Raw genomic sequence first — 20,304 nt, 5'->3', positions numbered from 1 at the left:
GCAACTGCATCACTAAAACAACACATCAAAATTTGGGTTAAAAACATGCAATGGCCTATTTCACAAATGTTACTTAAAACACTTAACACTTTATTTGATATCTCATTTTATTGATTTTGGATAACGATCTTTAGTATGCCATTAGACTCCACGTCTGTCATTGATAAAGATCTTAGTGAAGCCTGACACATAAATTTTATCCTTTAAGCATCAACAAAACTTCTACCAGAATCTGGCTTTAATAGGCGATTAAAGTTTAAATAGGTCAAGAGCAACTGAGATGTTTCAAGGCCACCAAGGAGAGGTACTTGGAAGTGGAAGCAGGGCACAGAAAAAAAAGTTTGCAGACTGAAAATGTCTTCAACAACCTTTTACAGATCTGATCTAAAGAGAATCCTGAGAAGGCTGAGGTGTACTTTCTTGCTAACCTTGTGTAATAAGATTTAACAATTCATTCTCATTTATAAAATACATGAATTAAGAACACCATGAGGAACATAATTACAAAACATAAAAATGTGATTATCCACTTATTCACAATCTTGTCCATAGGCTTTCACTGTAAATATGGTACTAAAGCACTCTGTCAATAAGTGCTCCATGTTAAAAATCACCACTGAAATAAACAATCTTGCTTTATCACTTGAAAGTTTTTTTAACTCCATCTTCAAATCACGCATTTTGCAAAACAATAACATTTACACAAAATATAATTTCTCGACGATATAAAGATGAATGAATGACTGAACTCACCTGAATACTGTGGGCTTCACCCTTACATTCACAAAAATCTATGGATGTTAACAAGGGATCCTTTTTCTCATAGCTCTCCTGGCTGATGAGTGTGTCTGCATAGTTGGGTTGCGGGAAGATCACGTGACTCCTCCGAGAGTCTGCGGTGAGCGAGACCTCGTGCGAATAGGTCTGTAGGAAAGCCCGCACCCCATCCACGCCCACAAACTGAGACGCCGGTACACTTCCAGGGACACCTCCTGAAGCTTGCAGCATGTGAGATCTGCGCCAATGCCGCAGTCTGAGTGCCAGTAGCACGATGACAAAGGCGAGGAAGACGCAGGACACCGCAGCCACAGCCACCACCAGGTACAGCGTGAGGCCTGAAGCATCAGAGTCGTGCGGGATCTCCGGGCCACCCAGGTCTGCCAGGACATCTGGGATGCTGTCGGCCACAGCCACCGTGAGTGTGACAGTGGCCGAGAGAGGGGGCTGCCCATGATCCTGGACCTCCACCACCAGGCTCTGCTTGAGAGCATCTCTGTCCAGCAGGGCCCGCGCTGTGCGCACCTCGCCCGTGTGCAGCCCCACCGAGAAGAGCCCTGGCTCACTGGCCTTGAGCAGACGGTAGGACAGCCAGGCGTTCTGTCCTGAGTCTCTGTCCACTGCCACCACCTTGGTGACCAGGTAGCCAGGCTCTGCAGAACGGGGTGCCAACTCCACACCAGTAGAACCGTCAGTGGGGAGGGAAGGGTATAGAATCTCAGGTGTGTTGTCATTCTGGTCCAGCACAAATATGCTCAGAGACACATTGCTGCTGAGTGGTGGGTCCCCACTGTCACTTGCAGTCACTCTCAACTGCACGTCCCGAAACTGCTCATAGTCGAAGGAGTGCAGTGCATAGAGGACACCAGTATCTGAGTTGATGGAGACGTAGGAGGACACAGAAGGCCCCTGGAGAGTATCTTCAGATAGGGAGTATGTGACACGGGCGTTCTCGTTGCTGTCAGGGTCATGTGCAGTCACTGAGAAGATGGAGGTGCCTCTGGGGTTATTCTCAGGCACATAGACAAAGTATGAGGAGTGCAGGAAGGCAGGTGGGTTGTCGTTGGTGTCTGCCACATTCATGGCGATGTGAGTTGTCGTGGACAAGGGTGGGCTTCCACCATCTGTGGCTTTCAGCGTGATGTTATACGCAGAGAATTTTTCCCGGTCTAGGTTTTCTGCTGTCACCAATCTGTAATAGTTGTCTATAGATCTTTCTAATTTAAAAGGCAGATCTTCTGAAATAGTGCAGGTCACCTGGCCATTCTTCCCAGAATCTCGGTCTTGAGGGTAGAAAAGCGCCACTACTGTTCCAGGAGGAGTGTCTTCAGGGATTGAGCTGCTTACAGATGTTACAGTCACTTCCGGGGCATTGTCATTCACATCTAAAATTGTGATCAGTACTTTAGCCCTTGTCATACTACCAGGACCATCCTGAGCTTGAACTTCCATTTCATAGTAGCCAGATTCTTCATAATCTAGGCCATCTAGAGTCGATAATTCTCCTGTGTGAGAGTTCAGCTGGAATATCTGTAGAATTTTTGGAGTAATTTTCGGAAAAGAGTATGTCACTTCCCCGTTCACTCCCTCATCCAGATCTATAGCACTTATCGTCAGCAGTCTTGTGCCCACTGGCACGTTCTCAGGGACAGTTACTTGGTACTGGGGCAAAGAGAAGATTGGCGCATGATCATTCACGTCCACCGCTGTTACTTGGACACGGGCGGTTCCGGATCGTGGTGGGTCACCGCCGTCAGAGGCGGTGAGGAGGAGGTGGTGAGTTGCCACTTCTTCCCGGTCCAGTACCTGCTCCAGCACTAATTCCGGATATTTAGTTCCATCCTCTCCGGTGTGCACAACCAGGGAGAAGTGGCGATTGGGGCTGAGGTGGTAGCTCTGGAGAGAGTTCGTTCCCACATCCGGATCCCTAGCCTCATTTAACGGAAATCGTACCCCGAGAGCTGTATTCTCCATTATTTTCACATTCATTTCTTCCGTCAAGAATTTAGGAGCGTTGTCATTAATATCCATTATTTCCACTTCTATACGATAAAGATTCATTTTATCTTCCACCAGGATGTTAAAGTTCACCAGACACCGCGCGCTCTGGGCGCAGAGCTCCTCCCGGTCTATCCTGCCCGCGGTGACCAAGCTGCCGCTTCGCAGATTCAGAGAGAAGAGCTGCGTCCTACCTCTGGAGACGATGCGGACCCCGCGCTCCGCCAGGTCCTTGGGCTCCAGTCCCAGATCCTTGGCGATATTACCGACAAAAGACCCCGTCTCTGTCTCCTCCGGCACGGAGTAGAGAATCTGTGCTGCCCAGACTTCGCTCTGGGTCACCAGGAGGATGAAGAGTAGGATGAATGCTCTGTAGTCCCCGCACCTCTGCCGAGCCGCCATTCTTGTCCTGCTGATCTTCAGACACTGGCCTATCTCCTGTTGTATTTCTGGATGACAGGACGTCTGCGTGAAGCCCTGTGTATTCGGAAAAAAGCCCAGAATCCAGTGGTATCGAGGTCTGAATTTAGTGCAGCTTGGAAGACAGTTTATCTCAGTCTGGAGTTTCTTTGTGATGTAAAAGCTCAGTGGTTCCGGCGGATCTTGTGAACCATTTTTCCCCTGATTGGTGAACAGCGGCGCTCAGAGTCCTTACTAAGTTACTGCACCATACTGAAGCAATATAACTGATTTTTCAGAAAGTTGTTTTATCCTTTGAAATTCTTTTATTTCTTCAATTCATGCATCTCTGATATATCATTTAAAATAAATTTTAAAAAACTGTGACAATGTAACAATGTTCATGGATGGGTGTTTATTAATCCCAGATAGTTTCTTTTAAATTCTCTGCTCTGCATTGCAACTTTGAAATGATTGTTAGACACTGCCTCACACTTCAGTTCACATAGATAAAAATCAGTCATGGAGATAAAACAAGTATGATTTATTTTTAAAAGGTGTGTAAAAGGTCTGTATATGTAAGATATTATGTAGAAACATTTATATCAGCATATTTAAATTAATTCAATAATACTGAACATATTCTATATTCTAGACACAACTATGTAATAAGGCAGAGAGTCCATTTTATCTTTAATACACAGAGGAGTAATGTAATAACTTTTTATTGAATGAAACCTTAGAGACTGTTTAGTTCCTTTATTTTAATAAATTTTAAAATGAGAGGGAATTGCTTTATCCTTGACTGTATAATCATAGAACCAATGTAGGAATAGAAATATCCACACTCCCAATCTCCTAAGAAGAAAAAAAGGGAATCATCGTTGGCCTTGACTGATGCTTTACGCTCAAAGAGTGCCATTAGAAATAGGTGAGAAGCCAAGCAGCTACAATCAGCTATAGAAGCAACTCATTTTGTAGAGAAGACAGAAATTTGCAGATTCCACTGGCTGTGGATTCATAAGTGTTGGTATCACTGCTTCTTTTAATTATGCAATTTAAATAATCATCATACCCTATACTTGAGAAAAGATGGGTCTCTGAACAACCTTTGAGCATACATGCTGGACTATCCTGAGCAGATCCTTAGAGGTACTCATTGCTCCACTGCTATTAATGAAGTAAAACTCAATTGTTGATGGATCCGAGGTTACTCTTTGCTGGCGGAAATAAAACAAAGTTTCTTTCACATAGTTGCAGAAGAGAGTGGCCTGTTTTGAAATGAAAACCTGGTAAGAAATAGCCTTGCTTTATAAATTATTTTAAGCCCTGGGGAGTAGCTAGCAGCACCAGAAGGGAGAACTAGATGTAATACTATAAAAATTTACCTCAGTTGGTGACAAGTTTGCAACTAAGTAATCTATTTCTGGTCTTTGGTGGCATTACTACAAAATACAGGGAATACTTTGAATGAAATGTTTATAATCTATCAATCTAGAAATTTTAATATATCAAAATAATTCATATCATATTTGCTTTCACTATGTGGCTCAGATGGCAAAGCATCTGTCTGCATTGCGGAAGACCCGGGGTTCAATCCCTGGGATGGGAAGATCCCCTGGAAAAGGAAATGGCAGCCCACTCCAGTACTCTTGCCTGGAAAATCTCATGGATGGAGGAGCCTGGTAGGCTACAGTCCATGGGGTCGAAAAGGGTGGGACACAACTGAGCAACTTCACTTTCACTTTCAAGTATATAAAAGATCTTACTTTTTGTTCAAGGGAAACAATTTGAGTATTTCAGATTAACTACATAAATAGGAATTTAAAACTATTTGTTCAGTAGCAATCTTGAATTTCTTGTTGGTAGAAGTATATGGTCATTAAACATCATGAGTACTTGCAGACATTTTCAAACAAAACTTTCATGTACAGATATCATGACTCCCAATGTCATGATTTTTTTCTACCTGATACTTCAAAATTTATAGCATCATCTCATATTCGTCCCTTATTCTACTATTTTTTAAAAAGTTTTGATTAACCTAACACTTCTGGGTACCTTCTTTAGAGCTAAACAAAATCTAGATAAAGGAGATAATGAAGTTTTTTAAGTTACTCTACAACATAAAATATTAAAGATCTCTACTCAACCACCAAGGTGTTTAAATATAACATAAAATTACTGCATAAGATTGAAATAATGCTGTACTTTTAAAGGGAGTGTGTTATTATTGGTTGAGTTGTTGGGAAGAATCATTTATTTATATAAAAAAATTTATGGAAAGTTTATTTGTCTTCCCAGGCAGTAAGTTATTTACTTTTGCTCCTTTTTTTTTCCTTTATTTATTTTTAGTTGTGCTGGGTTCTAGCTTCAGTGAGCAGGGGCCACTCTCTAACTGCGGTGCATGGGCTTCTCATGTAGTGGATTCTCTTGTTTGGAGCACAGGCTCTAGGGCTTCAGTGGTTGTGGAGCAACAGGCTAAGTTGCCTCAAAGCATGTGGGTTCTTGTAGGACCAGGGATCCAACTCAGGTCCCCTGCATTGGTAGATGGATTCTTAACCACTGCACCACCAGGGAAGACCTCTCTTTTCTTTAAGCAAATTTTTTCTATTGAAGAAACATATGTTTGGCATTGTGTTTAGGTATTCACCCCCAGGCAAAGATGTATATTTCTTCCAATGATCCTCTCAGAGATTCTACTCTTTCCCCTTTGATCTCCATTCCAATCATTTGATCAGAATTGGGTAATAAAGCAGCCCAATACTTTGGTAGACTTTTTTTTTTTTCCTGGTGCTTCCAAATCATTATATGCTCAAACTATCTGACTTCTTATCTTATTAATAATGACCTGTAGTATGTAAGTCAAAGGAGCCTCAGTCACAACGTAGCAAATTTCATGATTGCCAGGATTTGAGACTTGGTCAGTTCACATGAACGAATGACTACTGTGAGAGTAGAATCTAATAGGTTTTCTGTCAGTGAGACATTTTATTTGATTAAATGAAATACTCACAGGTAATTCAGTTAAGAGAATAAAGAAAACTAGCCTCGTATCTCAGTTACTCAGCAGATAAGAAAATAAACCAGTCTACCAGCCATGAGACCGTTAGTGAGCTTTGCTTTTTAACAATGGATGTATAAGATTAGCTTAATCATCCAGAGTTGGTATTATACTAAAATAACACACTCTCAGAGTACATGAAACAAATCTTAATATTTCTATAAAAGCCCATCTGACTCCCATGACCAATACCCAGGATTGAAGTCTTTAAAATTATTTACCATTAAATTCTGATTAAACCACTAAAGAATCATATCACAAATGTCCAAAAAATTATATTTGAAATGTGTATGATTATAATCTTTAGTCATATACACTTGAAACCTTGAAATAAATAATTCTATACAATTGTTGAAAGTAAACACTGATTTAGAAAAACATTCGTTAACTATCCTTAGCGGTTAACTTAACGATAACAACTCAGTGTTATCTTTCTTTATGAATACTGACAATTTCAGGTTACAAATGAGGTTCTCATTCATTTTCAAGGCATTTTCTGAATTGTCTATTTTACATGTGCATACCAAATCGAGATGCACAAGTGGCAAATCCATTGTATTATCAAATAATAGAACCCTAAACTCAGGATTGGAAAAGAGTTTGGCTAGCTTGAAGTTCAACAACTCATCAAATTATATTATCTCCTGTATTCCATTAATCTCAGGACCATCAACTTATTTTTGAAAAGCACCAGTAACAGAATCTTCTAGCTCCTAAGGCAATTCATTTTCTGTTTAACAACTCAGAACTTTGCTGCTTTCTACTCAAGCCATAGTTTTATTCACACCTTTGCACTATGATGAATTGAGTAATCATTCTTTTAAATGACAACTCTTCCTTCCTTAAATATTTGAATAGAGTTCCCGTGTAACAAAAGCTTTACTTTATCTGGGCTAAATATGCTAAATCATTTAAATTCTTGTTTGAATACTATTAATCCTTCACTCTTATTCACTAGTCCTCTATTTTTAGAGATATATCTTGTAAGTGGACACTACTTGCCACATCTAACAATTTACATTCATTTTTAAATACTATCAAACACGCAGACTGCAAAAAAATCATTGTAGTAGGCATACAGCATCAGGTACTTATACTTATTTGTTAACAATTCAAAATTATAATAATGGTGATGTAAACAAATATTTGCTCACTGTACTACTTTATAGTTTGAATGTTTTTTAATAAAATTATTTTCTTTTCCCAGAGTTTATGTGAGGTAGGTAAGACAAGTCTTTTTAACTTAAATTTTAACTTGAAGGCTATAGATATTGCGATTGTCCTGAAAAGAATAACAGATAGTTCTAGGAATATTATTCAGGTCTTCATACATCAATTTCTCTTATTTATTATAAAATCATTTTTGATTCCTAATTAGTTAAGAGGGAAAATATCTCTCATAGAGTCCATCATTTTAGAAAATACTTGCTTTAGTTAACACGGGGAAGAAAAAAGATCTTCCTTATCAGATGCCATAATTCTGGGTTTTTTCACATTATAAAACAAAGAATCTCAGATATGCCACATAATAGAAAAACAATAACTAAGAAGCAAGAGGAAAGCAACCCATGGCACAAAGAGCTTGCCAAGAGGAGAAAAGTTAAAGGAAATTCGGGACATACTTTATTAAGGTTTGGGGGTGAAATTTGAGAAAACTAAGGTTTAATAGACCTCTACTGATACAAAAGAAAAATCTTCTCAAAACTATATAATTCACTGCAAAAGACTAAGAATATCAGGCACTGAACCGAGAGAATTTTAACTTTTACTCTTCAAATAAGAACAATAAAAACAAATAACCTCACCTGAACAGCGAAGTCTTGCTCTTTACAAAAATCTTCCTGAATCAAGAGAGGCTCGCTTTTCCCACAGCTCTCCTGGCTGATGAGCGTGTCCGCGTAGTTCGGCTGCGGGAAGATCACGTGACTCCCCCGAGAGTCCGCGGTGAGCGAGACCTCGTGCGAATAGGTCTGCAGGAAAGCCCGCACCCCATCCACGCCCACAAAGTGAGAGGCGGGCACGCGAGCCAACCCGCTGCCCGAAGTCTGGAGCAGACGCGACAGGTGCCAATGCCGCAATCTGAGCGCCAGTAGCACAATGACAAAGGCAAGGAAGACACAGGACACCGCAGCCACAGCCACCACCAGGTACAGCGTGAGGCCTGAAACGTCAGAGTCGTGCGGGACCTCCAGGCTGCCCAGGTCCGCCAGGACATCTGGGATGCTGTCGGCCACAGCCACCGTAAGCGTGACAGTGGCCGAGAGAGGGGGCTGCCCATGATCCTGGACGGCCACCACCAGGCTCTGCTTGAGAGCATCTCTGTCCAGCAGGGCCCGCGCTGTGCGCACCTCGCCCGTGTGCAGCCCCACCGAGAAGAGCCCTGGCTCACTGGCCTTGAGCAGACGGTAGGACAGCCAGGCGTTCTGTCCTGAATCTCTGTCTACTGCCACCACCTTGGTGACCAGGTAGCCTGGTTCTGCAGAGCGAGGTGCCAGCTCCACACCAGTAGAGCCATCAGTAGGGAGGACGGGGTATAGAATCTCAGGTGTGTTGTCATTCTGGTCCAGCACAAATATGCTCAGAGACACATTGCTGCTGAGTGGTGGGTCCCCACTGTCACTTGCAATCACTCTGAACTGCAGGTCACGGAACTGTTCATAGTCGAAGGAGTGCAATGCATACAGGATGCCTGTGTCAGAGTTGATGGAGATGTAGGAGGACAGAGGTACCCCCTGGATGGTGTCTTCAGCTAAGGAATAGGTAACCTGGGCATTCTCACGATTGTCAGGATCATGTGCACTTACTGAGAAAATGGAGGCACCTCTGGGATTGTTCTCAGGAATGTAGACAGAGTAGGAGGTATGGGGAAAAGCAGGAGGGTTATCATTGATGTCTGCCACATTTAGGGAGATGAGCATTTCTGTAGACAGAGGTGGCATTCCTTTGTCGGTGGCTGTCACAGTGATGTTGTATGTGGATACCTGTTCTCTATCTAGAACTGTACTCGTCACTAGTCGATAATAATTGTCTACTGATTTTTCCAGTTCAAATGGCAAACTTCTTGAGATAGAACATGTTACCAGGCCATTCAGTCCAGAGTCTCGATCATACACTTGAAAAAGAATGATCACTGTGCCTGGTGGTGTACTTTCAGCAACTAATCTGCTTCCAGATGTAACTACCACTTCTGGTACATTGTCATTCACATCCAAGATAGTAATTAAGACTTTGGCTCTGTCTTGTAGACCTGGGCCATCCCGGGCTTCAATATCCAGCTCATAAAAGCTGGTGTCTTCATAGTCTAGAATTGCAGAAGTTGATATCTCTCCAGTCAAAACATTCAGGCAGAAAGTCTTTGAGATTTTTTCTGTTATCCTCACTACAGAATATGTTACCTCCGCGTGGACTCCTTCATCCTGGTCCGTGGCATTTACCGACAACACTGGCGTACCTACTGGTAGATTTTCAGGGACATTCACACGATACACAGGCTGAGTAAAGACTGGAGCGTTGTCATTTGCATCTAGGACAGTTACCAGGATTCGAGCCACACTGGAGCGGGCAGGGTCACCGCCATCCGTGGCAGTAAGGACCAGGCGGTGAATGGCTTGTTCCTCCCGGTCCAGCGCGCGCTCCAGCACCAGCTCTGGGTATTTGGGCCCATCCGCTTTACCCGGCATTTCCACGGAGAAGTGACTATTCTCGCTGAGCTTGAAGCCCTGGAGAGAGTTCACTCCCACATCCGGGTCATAGACCTCCATTAGTGGAAATCGAGAGGATAAGGCTGCGTTTTCGATAATTTTTACTTCCAATTCTTCCCTTAAGAATCGGGGTGCATTGTCATTAATGTCCACTATTTCCACTTCCACGGGAAAAAGATTCAATTTATCCTCAACAAGGATGTTAAAATTCACCAGACACCGAGCCCTCTGAGCGCAGAGCTCCTCCCTGTCTATCCTGCCCGCGGTGACCAAGCTGCCGCTTCGCGAGTTCAGAGCAAAGAGCTGCATCCTACCTCTGGAGACGATGCGGACTCCGCGCTCCGCCAGCTCCTGGGGCTCCAGCCCGAGATCCCTGGCAATGTTGCCCACGAAGGAGCCTTTGTCCAGCTCCTCAGGAATGGAGTAATGGATCTGCCCGGCCCTGGCCTCCCGCAGCGTCCCCAGGAGTATGAAGAGCAGGATCAACCCGCTATAATGCCAGCGGCTTTGCAGAACCGCCATTACTGGCTCGTTCTGGACTTCCCTGGGATTATGAGCAGGGGGAACACGTTCGCATCAGTTTGGAGCGTCTCAGAATTGGCGGTCAAGGCCAATAAACAAGCAGCGATCAGATGCGAATCGATTTAGGGAAGGCTTTCTGCGCAGCGGCAGAGCTTTTCCTGTATAATCTGCTTTGTGCTTTGAGGATGTAACTCGAGTTCTCACCGCTTTCCTTACCCGGGTTAGTGAACAGCGACGCTTAGAGTCCTATCTTAATACTGCACCGTTCTGCGGAAACCATCAATACAAAGGGTCTTATTTCTGCTAAATCTGCATAGATGACACTCAATATTTCTCTCCCCAAGAATGAAAAGCATTTGGAAAAATAAAATATCATATTCTGAAATTTTAAATGTTTCTTGGAATGATGCTTATTTTTGTGACATCTCTTAGGGTCTTGGAGAACACAAATACTTTTACACTTTTCGGTAAATTTTGAACTCCACACTCCACCATCGTTTATATTTGTCTAATTTTCAATAAGGGCACCAACAACCACGAACAGGTTTAGAACCAATCCACCACTATGTTACAGGAGTTGTCACTTTTAGATGTTATTACCTATTTTTATTAACATAGATTAAGAACTGCACTATTTAGCCAATATTTGTGTATACTTTAAAGAAAATGCAATGAAAGTGAAAATATATAGGCTACAGTGAAAAAGTATTCTTATATTTATATTATGTATAACAATGTTTAGGACTGACTACCCTGAATTTATGTAAACCACTTAATTGTCTACATAGATATAAATAACATCTTACAGTGAGAATGTAAGATACTAGCATATTAAAAATGTTTCTGGACAGACTGTTTTAGAATTAATAGAAATTTCAAGAGTATTACTAAGTGGCATTCTATGAAAGAACTACTGCAACATAGATAAGTGATCAAAGAATTTCTAAGACCCCCTCTCATCCCCATTCTATGCCCAGAAAAATCAATAAAACACCAAAAACTGCTAGAGTTAGCCTGCATACTTTTTAACTTCTAAAATAATTATCTGAAACCTAATGATATTTATGGGAGGAAAAGGTTTTGAAGTAACTCACCTGTTGCAAATTGACTGAATTAGAAGTCACTTGGGCATTGTCATTACTGGTACTTTCAAGACAAAAGGCTTCATTACATAGAAGGTCTTGTGGTGGAGCATTTTCAGGCTTTATATTGAGAAATTTAAACTCAGTCTTTGAGGAATGTGCGGCAGCACACAGATTGTAGGAATAAGGTAAAGTCCCTTCCTCATAGTTGGGGAGGACTCCAGGTCCAGTTTTGGAGCAAAAACTAGTTTGAAAGCAACTCCAAGTAGCAGGGTTGGAGGAGCGCCGCAAACTTAGGGCGACTGCCAGAATCACCGAGAGGAGGAAGAGCACGGAGATCAAGGCCAAGGCCACCACCAGGTAAAACTGCAGCTCAGCCTGGGGGTCAGGGGGTGCCGGGCGGTCACTGAGGTCCGGCAGCGCCTCCTGCAGGCTGTCGGCGAAAACCAGGAGCAGCGTGGCGGTGGCCGAGAGGGGCGGCTGTCCCCCATCGCGCACAGCGACCAGCAGGCGCTGGCGGGCCGCGTCCCTGTCGCCCAAGGCCCTCGCCGTGCGCACCTCGCCCGTGTGCAGCCCCACGCTAAACAGTCCGGGCTCGCTGGCCTGCAGCACGTGGTAGGACAGCCAGGCGTTGTGTCCAGAGTCTGCATCCACCGCCACCACCTTGGTGACCAGGTAGCCAGGCTGCGCGGCGCGGGGCACCGTGTCGAAGAGCGCCGAGCCGTCGGGCCCCAGCGCCGGGTACAGCACCCTGGGCGCGTTGTCGTTGCGGTCGCCCACCAGCACGCGCAGGCTCACGTTGGCGCTGAGCGCGGGCGAGCCGTGGTCGCGGGCCTGCAGCGTCAACTCGAAGGCGCGCAACTGCTCGTGGTCGAAGGCGCGCTGCGCGAACACCACGCCACTCTGCGGGTTCAAGGACACGTAGGACGACAGCGCGCGTGGCTCCAGGTCGCTGGCCATGATGGAGTAGGAGACCTGGCCGTTGGGCCCCAAATCGGGATCCGAAGCGTTAACTTGGGCGATGGGAGTGCCAGGTGGGTTGTTTTCTGGCACGTGGACCACGTAGGAGGCCTGGTGGAAAACCGGAGCGTTGTCGTTGACGTCGGCGACTTTCAAGGTGACACTTCTTTTAGAGGAAAGGGGCGGCTTGCCTTTGTCCGTAGCTGTGATAGTGACATTGTATTCTGGAGTCTTCTCTCGATCTAAGACTCTTTCAGTCACCAGCTTGTACGTGTTTTTTGTATCTTGAACTATTTTAAATGGGAAATTTCCTTTTATTTGGCATAAGACTTCCCCATTAAATCCAGAATCTAGATCATGTGTTTTGATCAAAGCAACAACAGTCCCAAGCTCAGTGTCTTCTTTTATATATTTAGATTCAGAATCCAGGGTTATCTCAGGAACATTGTCATTTTCATCCAAAATATCTATTTGTATTTTGCAGTGGGCAGTGTGATGTCCACCATCCTTTGCTTCCACCCCAATCGTGTAGCTCTCTCTCTCTTCAAAGTCCAGTCCTCCAACGGTGGTGAGTTCCCCTGTTTTACTGTCCAGTTTGAACAGTTGTCTTACTGCCTTGTCAATGTTAATAAAAGTGTAGGCGATCTGGGCATTGATGCCCTCATCCAAGTCAGTGGCCATCACTCTTAGCACAGAGGAACCCAGGGGTAGGTTCTCTGGAACACTGACCCTGTACACGTCCTGGGTGAACACTGGGGGGTTATCATTTGCGTCTGCCACAACTACCCTGATCTGGGTAGTGCAGCTTCTGGCTGGCTCACCCCCATCCATAGCCATGAGGACCAGGTGGTGGCAGGACTGCTCTTCTCTGTCCAGAGGAGCCTTCACTACCAGTTCCGGGTATCTACTGCCGTCTGGGTTCTCCTTCTGGATCAAAGAGAAATGGGGGTCAGGGCTGAGGTAGTACTGCTGCAGGGAATTGACACCTACATCTGAATCTTGTGCAGATTCCAGGGCAAAGGTGGCTCCAGTTGGGGTCAGTTCACTGATTTCCAGCTCAGTGACATTTTGGCTAAAGGTCGGTGGGTTGTCGTTGACATCCTGAATCTCCACGGTTATATGAAAAAAGTTCAAAGGCTTTTCAGCGACCATTTCGAATTCCAGAACACACGTTGATTTCCTGCCACAAACCTGCTCTCGGTCTATACGGTCGCTCACAAGTAAGTCTCCGTTATCGGTGTTCACTGTGAAGAATTTCTTCTCTGCACTAACCCGCAGGTTCCGAGTAGGCAAATCTCGCAGGCCAAGCCCCAAATCCTTAGCGAGGTTCCCCACCAGCAAGCCCCTGGCCAGCTCCTCTGGAATAGTGTAGCGGATTTGCTCTGAAAGCGCCGGGCGGAACAAAGACAGCAGGAAGAGAAACAGCATTCGCCTCCGCCCAGCCTGGAGCTTCGGTCCCAAGCGGTTTCCCATCCCACCCTCCGCGCCTTTGCCTTTCTGATTCAGAAGAGCTGTGCCCGCTAAATTATCCCAGGGACTTCTGAGCAGGAGAGACTCCTTGACAGGTCTTGACAGACCGATTGTCGCATAGATATTTCCGCCGCAGAAAACCTGAAAGTGCACAGATCTCGCGGTTTTGCGGTCCACAGAAGATTCCTTTGCGTCAGGAGGAGCCGATACTTTTTGTTCAGCACTAGGCAACAGCGGCACCCCGCGACTCGGCTGCAGAACTGCGTTAGTGATTACTAAATCAGCTCCAAAGACAGAGCCGGCTAGAAGACAGGTAGGTCCATTGTGTCCTGATATAGATACTCATTTGTCCCATGCTATAAGGATTTTAGCATTTCAAATATTTACTATATCTTCTTTCTCGCTATAATTTCTTCGAACTTGAACTTTATGCCTCCAAATCAGGTGATTTTTATTCCTCAAAGCCAGAGGTATCTTGCTGAAGATGTTTATTGGCGTCATCGTGCTTTTAGTTTCCATTTCATACAGTGGCCATAATAACATCTTTCCTGTGTGCCTTAGTAAAATTGAGGACCAAATAAAATAATATCCGGAAAGTGACACAAATGAAAGTGGTGGCAGAAAGTATAATATTAAAATTCATGAAATATCTTGATATGTATTATTTTGCTCTTTCTTTCCTTCTAACTTATAAAAGTTATAAATCTCACAGCTTTTAGTTTTATCCCATTATAAAGATAGGTGTTATAATCTTCTCCAAATAATTGATGGATAGCAAGGAGACTGGTTGTCCTTATAAAACAGAAGTATGGTAAGAAGCAAGAAACTCTCTTTTCCTTAGTTTCCAAGTCTATTTTTATTAAATGACCATAATTTTAAAACTATTTCACTAAGCTTATTTTTTTCCACACTAGGTTACCATTGTCTTTAATTGTACTGTTTCTTCTTATGTAGCTCAGCAATGGTGAATTATTTGGATTTTGGAAGTGAAGTATGAATCCTCATAAAGATATATTCCAGAGAAAGTGATCTACGTAGTCCACTTTTTCTTGGTTGCCTTTCAACTATCTGATTATCTCAACTCTTTGTTATAGACACTCTTCCATATCAATAAGCACTCCAATTTCCATGTTTCTGATAGGTGTCTTAGAATATTAATTCAGAAATAGTTTTTTAACCACATAATACATTATCATTATAAAGCTTAGAAGATGTATAACAATGTAGAACTCATCTTATAGTACAAAAACTCATTTATCCAGGATTCTAAACAGAAATTCACTGGTATCTCTAATACGAACATAAAATAACAAGACTCCTTCAAAATATGACTGAGCAAGTGCCCCCCTTTCTTTCTTTCTTTCTTTTTTTTTTTTTTTAACCACTGTATGAACACTTCAGTTAGTACAGGGAAGTTTTTTTCAGAACACATATGAAACTAAAGATTCAAATATTTAAGAGTATAGAGTATACATAGTATATACACTCACAGTGTGTAGATCAAACATTTTATTATGTAAAGGCTATTGAAGGTTATAGAGATATAGAAAATATTTTTTCCCATTGCATGAAAAAGAGCCTAGAGCATATACCCAAATCTATACAGTATTCTTTTACTTCAAAAATATTGAAAAGTGAGTTTTCATGCATGAGTGAATGACATCTGTACCTATCACAGAGATAAGTCTCTTGCTACTCTTTGGATGAATTCACTATTCAGTGAGTCTGCACACTGTATGCAGTGAGGTCAAAATTACCCACATATAATTAGATTCCCTTCATATAAATATTAAAAAAGAAAAATCAAGTGGTCTCACATTCCCAAATGCATGATAACCCTTTCATGTTATTAAGTCATGTAACCTATGGGTCTGTTAATAATATTTTATTCCCATTTTCCCTGTTTATTCATAATTTGCAGCTGATGTTCAAGTTGTTGAAAGTACAGAATTTAAAAGATTGAAAAATCTTTTTTAAAACAGATCTAAAAATCATTTCCAGCAAACCATATACAAAAATGAATAGGGCATACAATTCGTCCATTATATAAGACATATTCATGAAATTTGAGACACACAGACCAGTAAGTCGTATTTCATCAGAAAAAATCTCATAGTTTAAGATGAGTACATCCCTGAGAAGTACTTTTTTAAATTTCAAGTCTTTTTAAAGTTGTGTCAGTGAAGATTTAATTAAGTTAGGAAGAAAAAAAAAGGGAATTTTATTCAAACCAAACTGAGGATTATAACCAAGGAAGCAGCTTCTCAGAAAGTTCTGAGAACTGCTCCACCTGTTAGAAGTTGAAGGCACAGTAATATGCATTTTTTGAGACAAAGGATCATATATAAAAATAATGTACTGATACTTTGTGTAAAGTTCACCAAGGATCCATGGTCCAGATAAGCAGTACAAAGCAAGCAGAAAGTCACTGTGACCCCCTACAGAGCTGGGAAAGAGCACTATTCTTTTAAGAAGTTACACAGATAGCATCAGAAGAAAAAAATATTGATTTTTACAGTCAGGCAGGCATTGCCATCTCTGAGGAGCTCTGGTTAGCCTGTAATGCAGATATACACTGCATATTAGGGAGGGAGGAGGATAAAACAAAGACAGAGGATTTTATCTTTAATTTCTCTTGTACTGTCTTATTTTATTTCATCAGTTTAATTTTATTCCATTAATTGACTTTCCAAATACGGATCTTAAACTCTTGTAATAAAGTGGAACTGTACCTGCACTTGCAGAAATGCAAACATTTAGGTCTATATTGATCCTGAAAGGAGGAGGGGTTGTGTGTAACCAGAAGATGCCAAGTGTATGGCATATTTGTATTCAATGACTGTATCTAATTGGAGATTTTAAACTGCATCACAGAATTTATTCTAAACCACAATTCAAAGGCTCCATCTTATTGAATTCCTCTCTCAACAAATACACATGTCCAATTATTACATAATTTAACCCAAGCTTTCCAGATTTTAGAATGCCACAGATATTATCATCACTATAAATTTAATCTGTCTTTCTGATATTCATGTTTTCTATATTCTTCCACTTACTTATGCAAATTATTATTATTACTAAATTGCAGGTACTAAAATACCAATGCTGTGGAATACTTTTTCCAAACATATGTACTATGGTATTTAGGCAAATATTCAAAAGAGAACATTACATCCAACAATTAGGACTAATTAAACAACTATTAACAAACAGTTCTAGTATAAGAAAGTCTTTGGATAAAATGATTATGTACAGCCACTTTAAAAAAATAATCCTTGCTTCACTTAAGCATCTGGAGATCAGCTAGAGTTTCTAAAATACCCACACATTATAGAAAGAAACATTAAACTCAAAATATAATGAGAAAACAAATGGAGAAAACATCAATTATCAAATTAAATCAAGTTCATCAGTAAATAAAGCAAATAAATAATGATTCACTACATAATTAAGCGATTTTGAATGTGGGAGAAAAATGATGAAAATAAATGAAGAAAATGCTCCAAGCATCCCTACTGAAAAAGAAAACTCACCTGAAGAACTTCTAGCTCTCTTTCCTTTGCGTTTATCTTCTCAGGTATCAGGAGAGGCTCGCTTTTCTCACAGCTCTCCTGACTGATGAGCGTGTCTGCGTAGTTGGGCTGCGGAAAGATCACGTGACTACCCCGAGAGTCCGCGGTGAGCGAGACCTCGTGCGAATAGGTCTGCAGGAAAGCCCGCACCCCGTCCACGCCCACAAAGTGAGAGGCTGGCAAGCCTGCCAACCCGCTGCCCGAAGCCTGCAGGGCGCGCGACGTGTACCAGCGCCGCAGTCTGAGAGTCAGCAGCGCGATGACAAAGGCGAGGAAGACGCAGGAGACCGAGGCCACAGCCACCACCAGGTACAAAGTGAGACCTGAGTCGTCAGGGTCAGTGGAGGGTTCGAGGCTGCCCAAGTCGGCCAGCACATCTGGGATGCTGTCAGCCACAGCCACCGTGAGCGTGACCGTGGCAGAAAGAGGAGGCTGGCCGTGATCCTGGACCACCACCACCAGGCTCTGCTTGATTGCATCTCTGTCCAGCAGCGCCCGCGCTGTGCGCACTTCGCCTGTGTGCAGCCCCACTGTGAAGAGTCCTGGCTCGCTGGCCTTGAGCAGGCGGTAGGACAGCCAGGCGTTCTGTCCTGAGTCTCTGTCCACTGCCACCACCTTGGTGACCAGGTAGCCAGGCTCTGCAGAGCGGGGTGCCAGCTCCACACCCGTGGAGCCATCGATGGGGAGGGCAGGATACAAGATTTCAGGTGCGTTGTCGTTCTGGTCCAGGATGAACAGGCTCAGGGACACATTGCTGCTGAGTGGAGGGTCTCCATTGTCACTGGCTGTGACCCACAGTTGCAATTCTCTAACCTGCTCATAGTCAAAAGACCTTAGTGCATACACGGTTCCCGTGTCAGAGTTGATGGACACATAGGATGACAGAGGCGTTCCTTGAAATTTGTCCTCAGCCAGAGCATAAGTGACCTGGGCGTTGTTGCCACTGTCGGGATCGTGGGCATTCACAGAGAAGATCGAGATGCCTCTGGGGTTGTTTTCTGGGATGTAGGTGTAGTATGAGGTGTGAGGGAAAATGGGAGGGTTGTCGTTGATGTCTGCCACTTTCAGGAAGATGTGGTTTTCTGTAGACAGTGGTGGATTTCCACAGTCAGTGACAATTACTGTGATGTTGTAATCTGAGATCTCTTCTCTGTCCAGGGCTCTAGTTGTCAATAAGTGATAGTAATTATCAACTGACTTTTCCAGTTTAAAGGGCAAGTTCCTGGGAATAGAACACACAATCTCGCCATTCTCTCCAGAATCACCATCATGTACGCTAAACAGCGCAATTATGGTTCCCGGAAGACAGTCTTCAGAGACGGTACTGGTCAGAGAGGTGAGGAGTACTTCAGGCGCATTGTCATTCACGTCCTGTACTGTGATTAGTACCTTAGCGCTGGCAAGAAGAGCACCTCCATCCTGAGCTACCACTTCCATGTTATAGAATCTGGATTCTTCATAATCCAGTGGTTGCACAGTTGAGATTTCACCCAAGTTGGAATCAAGTTGGAAAGTCTCTGAAATTTTGTCTTCTTCATTGCGAAAAGAGTATGTCAATTTCCCATTTATTCCCTCATCTGGATCCGTAGCAGTTAGTGTGAGCAGCCGAGTGCCGACAGCTATGTTCTCTGGAACACTCACTCTGTACTCCGATTGGGTGAACAGGGGAGCATTATCGTTTGCATCGAGGACCATCACGTGGATGTGCGTGGTACCAGAGAGTATGGGGTCTCCGCCATCTAGAGCTGTGAGGAGGAGATCGTGAACAGGTACTTTCTCGCGATCCAAGGGCTGTTCCAGTACCAGCTCTGGATATTTCTGTCCATCTCCTCCGCTTTTCTCATCCAAAGAGAAGTGTATATTGGAGCTGAGCTGGTACCTCTGGAGGGAGTTCACACCCACATCCGCATCTCGAGCGAAGGGAAGTACTAATGGTGTTCCCACCGCCGCATTTTCATTGACTTTTACTTTTACTTCCTCATCCCGGAAACGCGGCAAGTTATCATTAATATCCGTTATTTCTACTTCTACCCCATACATTTTCATTTTATTCTCAACCAAGATGTTAAAACTCACTAGACACCGCGCGCTCTGAGCGCAGAGCTCCTCCCGGTCTATCCTGTCTGCAGTGACTAAGCTGCCGCTTCGCGAGTTCAGAGCAAAGAGCTGCGTCCTACCTCTGGAGACGATGCGGACTCCACGCTCCTCCAGCTCCCGGGGCTCCAGCCCGAGATCCTTGGCGATGTTACCCACGAAGGAGCCTTTGTCCAGCTCCTCTGGTACCGAGTAGCGGATGTGCCCAGCCCCAGCTTCCCACAGCGTCCCCAGGAGAATGAAGAGCAGGAACGGCTCACTGCAGCCCCAACCCCTCAGTGGATCCGCCATTGCCCTCAGACCAGTTTTCTCTTAGTCCTGGTTCCAGCCTGCTGTTTCCTTATTTCTCTAAAGCCAACAGGAACAATTCCCTTATGAGAAGAGGGGCGCGGGAGGGCGACTTCCCAGGAGCTTCTCTGATCGGCGCGTTTTGTGCGGAAGGAGCGGAGTCTGATCGCATCAGCGGCAGCTTCTTTCCCACTTGGTGAACAGCGACGCTCAGAGTTCTAACTAGTTACTACACTAATTCTGTTTTCATGTCAAAAATGTTTAATTATATTTTATTTTTAATAATTTTCTGTATCCTTAATAGATTACATGACATTGTTCATATCAAAATAAGATTTAATTCTGAAATAACAAAAGACTTCTACAAGATTAAT

The 20,304-nt window shown here is 43.4% G+C and overlaps 3 protein-coding genes across 4 annotated transcripts in view; all 3 read right to left on the bottom strand.

The window, feature by feature from the left end:
* Positions 1-20,238, bottom strand: part of LOC129633985 (protocadherin gamma-C3) — a 149,621-nt gene extending 129,383 nt beyond the window's left edge. Inside the window, exon 1 of one of the 2 annotated variants that reach the window (XM_055555943.1) lies at positions 17,510-20,238. In XM_055555943.1, coding sequence (XP_055411918.1) covers positions 17,510-19,933 — 2,424 coding nt within the window. In that variant the 5' untranslated portion in view covers positions 19,934-20,238. Of the gene's footprint in view, positions 1-8,043; positions 10,615-17,509 lie in introns of those variants that run through there. The other variant, XM_055555963.1, reaches the window with a different exon arrangement.
* LOC129634068 (protocadherin gamma-A7-like) lies at positions 125-3,445 on the bottom strand. Its single transcript, XM_055556040.1, has one exon. The coding sequence runs from the start codon at positions 3,175-3,177 to the stop codon at positions 673-675; it is 2,505 nt and encodes an 834-aa protein (XP_055412015.1). The 5' UTR covers positions 3,178-3,445; the 3' UTR covers positions 125-672.
* On the bottom strand, positions 10,775-13,976 carry LOC129634094 (protocadherin gamma-B3-like). The gene has a single exon (XM_055556067.1). It carries the CDS (start codon positions 13,974-13,976, stop codon positions 11,514-11,516), a length of 2,463 nt encoding a protein of 820 aa, XP_055412042.1. The 3' UTR covers positions 10,775-11,513.
* Positions 20,239-20,304: the final 66 nt, after the last annotated feature.

The sequence above is a fragment of the Bubalus kerabau genome, chromosome 1, assembly GCF_029407905.1.
Source record: "Bubalus kerabau isolate K-KA32 ecotype Philippines breed swamp buffalo chromosome 1, PCC_UOA_SB_1v2, whole genome shotgun sequence".
Taxonomy (NCBI): domain Eukaryota; kingdom Metazoa; phylum Chordata; class Mammalia; order Artiodactyla; family Bovidae; genus Bubalus; species Bubalus kerabau.
This window is presented reverse-complemented; position numbering and strand designations above follow the sequence as displayed.

Bases quoted from the DNA above. Each gene is read 5' to 3' on its own strand.
- LOC129634068 (XM_055556040.1), bottom strand. From the start codon at position 3,177: ATGGCGGCTCGGCAGAGGTGCGGGGACTACAGAGCATTCATCCTACTC.
- LOC129634094 (XM_055556067.1), bottom strand. From the start codon at position 13,976: ATGGGAAACCGCTTGGGACCGAAGCTCCAGGCTGGGCGGAGGCGAATG.